Source organism: Diachasma alloeum, unplaced genomic scaffold, assembly GCF_001412515.2.
Source record: "Diachasma alloeum isolate Michigan unplaced genomic scaffold, Dall2.0 Dall_scaffold_00400, whole genome shotgun sequence".
Taxonomy (NCBI): Eukaryota; Metazoa; Arthropoda; class Insecta; order Hymenoptera; family Braconidae; genus Diachasma; species Diachasma alloeum.
In genome coordinates, this window is record NW_021680539.1 from 23,503 (window position 1) to 31,497 (window position 7,995).

Below are 7,995 nucleotides of genomic sequence, written 5' to 3' on the forward strand. Positions count from 1 at the left end.
GCAATTGACTGCTGCTCACTTTTGACTACTCTCCGTTGAGAGAAAATTGTAGGGATGTATCCAGGATGCTGTGGATGTTCTGATTTCTTCTTACCAATAAAATGAGCACTGCAAATTTTTGTTGAGGTTTTGGGTTCGAAATTTTCCGGTGTTTTACCGAAAGTAAAGAGGTTATGTTTCCCTTAATTTTCTGTTTACTCCATATTTTATAAGAAATATCTAACATAACGAACAGGACGGAATTCCTAACTGAACATTTTTCATCATGAAGAGGAATTTTCTATACTTACGTGTATTTTTTCACAGCATTAATCCATAATTCACGCGTTTGTTGTATCCAAGGTCTATACATACTGTTTAGAGGAAAAGAATAGAATTTTATTGGCTCATTATTGTCAACACTCTGCGGTGTATTTGAACACCCCATGATGCAACGCCTCAACCTCGATTTCGCCATGATTATTCGTACCAGAATTAGTTCTTAACAATTTATAATAAAAATTTTAAGATTTTTGTACGTAAGAACCCATAGAAAAAGTATATATTTAGTACGAATTTTTTCTCCTAGGCGACACCACTTTCGCCATTCAAGTTCCCTATATCTCAATCTCCAGCTTTGTTGACAGAACCTAGTGCTCTTCATTGCCCCTCTGTGGGTATCATGCGCGACGAAGCACTGCCAACAAACATTCCGTTCCGCAGCAGAAGCAGCTCGCTACACTCACTGCCGTGCAGCGTATTAGGGTGCTACCACAATGGCCCCGAAGTTTGCGAAGCATGAAGCAGCATTGCGCGGAGTGCTGCGTGCGTCAGAAAAAATATGAGCGCTCGGGCGCGCCGATTCAACTGCGTTTGGCAGATTTAACGCAATCCAAAGTGGCAGAATAGTCAAAATTCATCACGTTTTAGGTTACGAACAAGGAGTGTTATCCATAATTATTCTGTTAATTTATGGATCTATTCCTCAGGGGATAACCCGAGGTTTCTTCTTCGCTTCGAGGCTATTTCAGATCTCCCCTGCGGTCTTAAATGAGAGGCTCAGAGCGATCCTTTGGCTCTGGGTTTTCTCCGGTATTTCAGGAGAGGACCCAGCATGATGCTTTATCCTAGGGTTGTCAACAGGTTCTTTCTTAGATTTCGGAGCAGTTTTTCAACTTTAAGGTTGATCTTAAAACGTCTCGGGGATGTCTAGCAAAGATTCAGAGATTTCACGTACGAAAAAATTTAATAGACAAACCTAACGAATTTGGTAGAATTTTTAAAAAAATTTCTATTGAACTTTCTATCATTTTTTGACCGTCTCCATTGAAATGTTCAATGGAAAATATTCCATAGAAAGAGTCAACAGAATTCGATTTTTCTATAAAACTTATTCTGTTTTCATACGTGTTGGATTCAGTATGAGAGTCTTTTAATCTTCAAAATCCAAGGTTCCAGCTTCTTGCAACTTATGAACGAGAATGGCCACACCGAATTTCAAAAAAGACCAATTTCCTACTCGTTTGTCAATAAAATAATGTGTACTCTCTGTAAATATTTCATTTTTATTACAAAATCAAACATTCCATGAAAAATTCAATTCGAACAAATATTTAATCTCAATATACTCAGCTGTGGTCGAGACTCCTGCATAACAAAAATGTGAAATTGAGGACAATATTCTTAAATCTCAAAAATATTTCTTTTGTAAATAACTCTTATTCCCTCAGCTACAAGACGAACGATCTCACTCCTCTCCACCTAAATATTCTCTCGGGACATCAGCAATTATTCTCATTATTTTTTTTTTGAATAATCGTGAGCAGACTGTAGAGTTTCGATTAAAAATATTGTCTGGTATTCTTCAGGGACCAAGTCTAGGGCATACTTCAGCATAATTAATTTCGGATCCATGGTATTATGGTCAACAACTGCTTTTTTTGTCTTTCCCATGGATGATATGTTTAAACACCTCTGTCGAGCTCTCGGCAATCATTGTTAAGCCATCAACAACTGGAGATTGGTCTGAATTTCGTTTTCGGGCAAATGCATCAAGAGGGGGCACTATTTTTCGTGTTTGAGTTGATTCAGGTGAGGCATTATGCGATAGTGATGAGTCTCCCTTAGCAGGATTCTCATGTTTCGCTCCTGGAATATTATTGGTCATCGGTTTCACGAGTTTGAAGTAGGTAGAAAATCATCAGTCAATTCCACATCATTTCATTTTTATATTATGGATATTTTCCCAATTTCAATAAATTCCTGGTCACGTATGAAACAGTTCGATAGAAAAACCTAGCATTTTTTCCAAGGAATTCTATTGGAGTTCCATTAGAATTCTATTGAGAAATTCTATTTGTTTTTTGCACGAATTTTATTAAAAATTATACAACTCCTCCCTACGTTTTTCAATAGGTATTTTCTGTAGAAAAAAAGCCTATAGATGTTGATTTTTCTTATAAGAATGATTGGATATGAATTTTCTGTTTTTTTTCTCTTGGATGTTATTATGAGAAATTTTTATATAAAAATAAAAATCTATTAACTTCTTTCTATCGAATATCTCTTAACAAAATGACCTGGTAAAGTTGCATAATCTTCTATAGAATCATCGCAAAAAAGAAATCAAATTTTCTAATAGAATTTTCATAGAATTTCAAGAGAATTCTCATAGAATTACGAAAAAAATTCAATAGAATTTTATAGAGGAAGTGCTAGGTTTTTTAATCATTTTTTTTCCATGCGTGTTATTTTCCTTCATTTATCTCAATTATGACTTTACGTTCAGAAAGTGCTTTTAGTATGAAATGACAGAAGTTTTGAGATTTTTCAGTAAATACATTTCTCTGAAAATTCATATTCAATCGTTTCAATAATGAAAATTTTTCACCATCTCACCACTCTTCATCAATAGTCCTTTGTCGCCCATAAGGTCATTGATATTCCACAGGCCGTCACTAAGAGATGGGGTTTCCATTTTATCAGAAGTTCCGCCCTTTGATTTTACAGTCGAAGCTTGTTCAACAGTGGAAGCATCCTCTTCATCACCAAAAAGGAGAGAAACCCCATCAGTTGAATCCATGATGTTCAATGATTCACTGTCCCCCGTTATCGTCGGCGGTACTTGGATCAGGAGGACTGGCTCAGTTTCTGTTTCTACTTTGGCTGGAGAAGAATTGAGTTCACCCTTAAGCTTCATGATGTTCAAGGAGCTTGGAACTTTGATTTCCGTTTCAATCCAGCTGTCTCGATTTGACTGACTCCTTCCACATTTAGCATCTTTACTTAGATTTTCTTCATCCGGAGATTTTCCAGGAAAACTAAATGTTGTCCTACCAAGACGGAGAAACATAAGTGAAGTTGCCACTCCATTTTTTTTTTCAATTGTATGGTAAATACCTTCGTCGCTTAATTTCCGTCTTTAGAAACTTCAGAGACTCGTAATAGATTGAGGGACAGATGTAGGACGATTCAGGGTTTGTAAGCAAGTGCAATTCTTCAGATTTATTATACCTGCTGAAGGAATCTCTCAATGATTTGAAGCGAGTAGCAGCAGCTTTACCTGGAGTACCAATTTTTAAGTAGAATGCTTTTTCAAACCTGTCATTGGTGGTTTGAGTAGTTGTCCAACGCTTTTCCAAGCTGCTTTTTTGGCTGTTGAATTATGGTACTGCTTATCAGATTTTTTCCAAAGCAAGGGATTTATCTCCACAATTTTTATCAATTTCCCTGTTGGATCTTTACTCATTTTTGATATTTTTTGGTGATATTTCGATGTACGTGAAGTCGTTTACTAGGGGATAACACGTGAATGTGTAATTTTGATGATTTTTCTGACGAATCCTGAAGATACGAGGCCGGAAGGTACGAGGCTAAACAGAGCCATAAATCGAGATACAATTTGTCATTTCATCCGTGAAAAATGCATCCACAAAATGTGCAATTCTTCATTTCACTCGTCAGGGATCACCCAGAATTATGACAACAGTTTCGAAAGAATCAGTGCCGTGAGGAGCACATCAAATGAACCTGGGACCACATTGGAGCTTGCCTGGAGCCTCCCATTTCAGGTATGTCAACAAGATCAACGATGAAAGGGGACATTTTTCTATTACTTAAATGGAAATGTCTGTTTCCATTCATAGGAGTTGCAGCAGCTACTAATTTCAAGACATTGGAGACGTTATTCAATAAATGCCATAAATTTGGGAAAGACACAGACCATTCTGGTATTAATCCTGGATGAATCTACACCCCACAGTGGCAACACTACACAGATTCATCTTTTTTGAGGCACCAAATACCTCCACGCAGGTGAAAAAGAATTGATTTGAAAAAATTGTTAATTCAGGCAACATCTATCGTAATTTGGAAATTGAAATTATATCTGACTTTCCCATTCATTTGTGGATGTATCCAGTACTATCAGCAGTATACCAGATCCAATCATCAGAACTGTTGATCAGACTGAATCACAGAAGCAAAGAGGAGATGGAGCTCAGAATCGTGATGATGGGGACAGACAGACTAATGGTTCAGGTGGAACTTCTGATGACAAGATCAAATATTACATGGATTTGACCAATAATGGCAAGCTCTATTCACTTTTTCCATTCAAAATACCTCAGTAATTCTCATTAGCGAATCAATGGACTATTTTCAGGTTCAAGTGAAGAAAACAGCGACAATGATGATGATGATTTCGAGAAGCTCTTCCCTCGGTTCCATGTCACGAAGGATGGCTGTTTTTATCCTGTGGATGATGCACCCCCGGAACCCGAGGTATACCCTCCATCCAACATTTCTACCACTGAGCCTGGGACAGGAAAGATCAAAAATCCATTTCATTCGAACATGAAACGAGAGAAATATTCAGAATTTTCGACTGAGTTCCCCACTCCACCACTTCCCATTCCTAAAAAAAAATTAAAGTGAATAAGGAGACTGACGAATTCTCAATGAATGCCCCGCACACATCAAGCACCTTCGATACTCCTCAACGCTCATCTCATGCATGTTTGGAGACAAGAGGTATTTTGGAGATTCTATCAGCATTTATTCTGGCATTGCATCAAATACCGAAGGAATTGATTTCTGAATGCTTCACTGAAATGCTGAGAATGGCTTTCCCAAAAGAAGCCATGAAATCGACTAAGGAGAACCTAAAACTCGGAGAAAATAGCATTGTTTCCTGATCATGTTGTTCCTTTTCTTTCATTCCTTGAATACGTTCAACTAATTCTATTTTTTTTCTGTTCAGTAATTGAAACTTCAATGAATTAAAAATTTTCAAAGGCCAACAGAAAAGCCTCAATTTTTAGAAAATTCCGAAGAGGTTATCTGCTAGAATGAATTTTTTAAATATTGTTTCTAAAGCAGAACCATATTACTACATTGAGTTCCTTCGGCATCGAGCTAATTCGATAATTTTAAGCAGAAAACTTCTTCCAAAACTTGGGAAATAATTGACTTCCAGCAAACCCTGAATTTCCAACAGATGAAGAAAAATTTATTACTATTTGATTTTGAAATTGAAAAATTTGTCTGATGCACTTTTCATTAAATAAATGAATTTGGAATGATAGAAATACGGAATAAACAATTGTGGAATTATCTCAAGACTGAATTGTAGGGGCATGTTATTTTAAAAATTCAACATTCATCTACATGGACAGAAAATTCTTCTCTCATTTTCCACTGAAATCTACATTCGGACAGTTGGCTATTTGGATCAGTCGATCTACAGAGTTACTGTGCATTTGGTATATTAATATTGAATGCTCCTAATGCTGACTGCCATTGCCAAGGTGGCTCACTTGCTCCACTGCGAGATAGAAAATAATCTCGTAAAAGATCTCGTTGCTCTTGTGCCGTTCTTCTCGCTTCAGCTGATATTTCACTATCCTGGAAACGTAATGGTGGAATATCCCCGAGAATCCTTCCATCAGTTGGCCGAGAATATTTTCTGTATCGTGTTGGCAAATTTTCTTCCTCAGTCATTATGAAATTATGAAGACAAACTAGGGCGTTCACCATGTATGTAGTATTTTCAGGATTACAACTCAGTCCTCTTCTAAGAATTTGCCATCGTGCTTTGAGGATATCGGAATTATTTTCGATTATTCGACGAGCTCGGGGAGGCGATAATTGAAAACTCGTTCTCCGTTTCCTAGTTGACGACTTGAGTATGGGTGCATAATATATTTTTGAAGTGGGAATCCGTCGTCTGCGATGAAAAAATAGGGTAGAAGCGTTGGAGATCCTGGGAGGGGCTGAACGGGTGGGAGTTGTAATTGTTCTCCTTCCAAGTATTGGGCTAAAATGGTATTTGACCACACACCAGAATCACTGATGGATCCTATAGAGAGGAAACCATTTAACTCCACAATTTCAATAAACATCCCCAGAATACGACGATAGGGGTACAATGATGTCTCACCGTATTGTCCCACATCGACCCACGTAAATTTATAATTGGCATCGCATACTGCCATTAAATTGATACTGAAATATTTCTTCAAGCAAAAAAAAGAAGACCCTGAGTTTGGGGGACTCCGGATTGGAATGTGGCATCCATCTAAGGCACCAAGACAATGGGGAAATTGCCATTTAGCTTGAAAAGCGTGGGCGATTTCCATAAATCAATTTTCATTCAATATCGGCAGATATATTGGCTGTATAATGCCCCAAATGGCTCGACAGCCTTTATGAATCACTTTCCGAGCAGTCGATTTGCCTACTCGGAATTCCCAAGCTTTGGAATTATCGCTGTCTCCTTGAGCCAAATATCTGCGAGGAACAGAAATTAAGCATCTATTTATTTGAATCACCGGCTGATAAGGCATTAAACTTGTTTAAGCTTTAAATAAAGCATGGGAATCATACGATAATGTTATAGCAAGCTGGATCTCAGGGGACAATGGCTTCCTTATGCTATGTTTTATAAGTCGTGGTAAAACCAACTCCAGTAATTTCTCAAACTGATGAGGCCACATTCTTGTAAATTCTGTAAGGGATTTTCGCCAGTGCTCCACCAGCAAATACCCCAAACTATTTTGGGCATCTCCTCTATCGCTCAATTATGTCGGGGGCCAGCTGGATTTTCACGGAAAATCCAACGGTAAACCGGCCTCAGAGGATAACTCGTCTACCCTGAGGACTTCTCGTGGCGGGTCTAACCATGCTGAGCCAGCATCAGCGTAAAACGGTAGAGTGGGCGAGCTCCACCATACTAGGAGTATTTCACTCGATCGATCTTCGTCTTTTCAGGCGAGAGACTTCGATAAAGCGTATCTTCCAGGAGCCATTCCTTCATGTATCTTCCGCCGAGGATGTTTCCATTCCTCTGACGTATTCCTTTCCTCTCCAGAGTGGCTCAACTCTGGAGAAGTCGACCATCACTTGCGAATCCTTCCCACTCCTCGGAGCGCCGAACACTGAGAGGCACATGCGACACAGGTATCCGGAGACTTGTTCTCACCCACCTGTGCCCACCCTAACTCAACCTCAATGCTCGGTAAACGCACTATCATCGCGGGCCAACACCCAGAGTACTCGTCGTGGAGGTACGTGCGATCGGGCCTCCAGGAGTCGGCCTAACTCCCGGCCCACGGATCCACGCCAACACCACTTCTTTCGTCCGAAGTGATGGATCCCTGAGGACATGGAATTAAAACACTCCACGTCCTCAAAGTAATCCGATCCTTCTGTTTGGAACGCGGAAGCGTCCCATTCTCTCGCTGTTCCGGATCTTGTCCTCACAACGGACCCCCATAATCCATAATGGACTAATGCCACTTACAACCGTCGTCGAGGACGCAACGATTTTCATCCGCTCAACTCCAGTGCCTGTCACCGACTGTCTCGAAATCTACTAGGGCCTTCTCCCCCTAGTCTGAACATCTCAGCGGCGGTGGGTCATCCGTTACTCCACCACCACCAATCAGCTCGACGGCAATCGAGGGGGCACTAGTCCTCTCACCTAGCCGTTGGTCCCTAGTCTAAGTCGATAGCGCC

General features: G+C 39.5%; 1 protein-coding gene across 1 annotated transcript; it reads right to left on the reverse strand.

Moving 5' to 3' along the window:
* Nucleotides 1-4,644: 4,644 nt before the first annotated feature.
* Nucleotides 4,645-6,974, reverse strand: LOC114841415. The gene is made up of 5 exons (XM_029126395.1): nt 6,865-6,974; nt 6,716-6,768; nt 6,419-6,592; nt 6,313-6,337; nt 4,645-4,795 (listed from the first exon to the last, which is right to left on the reverse strand). The coding sequence occupies exons 1-5, from the start codon at nt 6,972-6,974 to the stop codon at nt 4,645-4,647; spliced, it is 513 nt and encodes a 170-aa protein (XP_028982228.1).
* Nucleotides 6,975-7,995: the final 1,021 nt, after the last annotated feature.

Excerpts from the sequence above, each read along its gene's own strand:
- LOC114841415 (XM_029126395.1), bottom strand. The coding sequence starts at position 6,974 with ATGTGGCCTCATCAGTTTGAGAAATTACTGGAGTTGGTTTTACCACGA. Across the intron at positions 6,338-6,418 it reads GGTCGATGTGGGACAATACG|GATCCATCAGTGATTCTGGT; the intron begins GTGAGACATCAT and ends TCCTCTCTATAG. Across the intron at positions 4,796-6,312 it reads ATCAGTGATTCTGGTGTGTG|GCTCAGTGGTAGAAATGTTG; the intron begins GTCAAATACCAT and ends TTCCTGTCCCAG.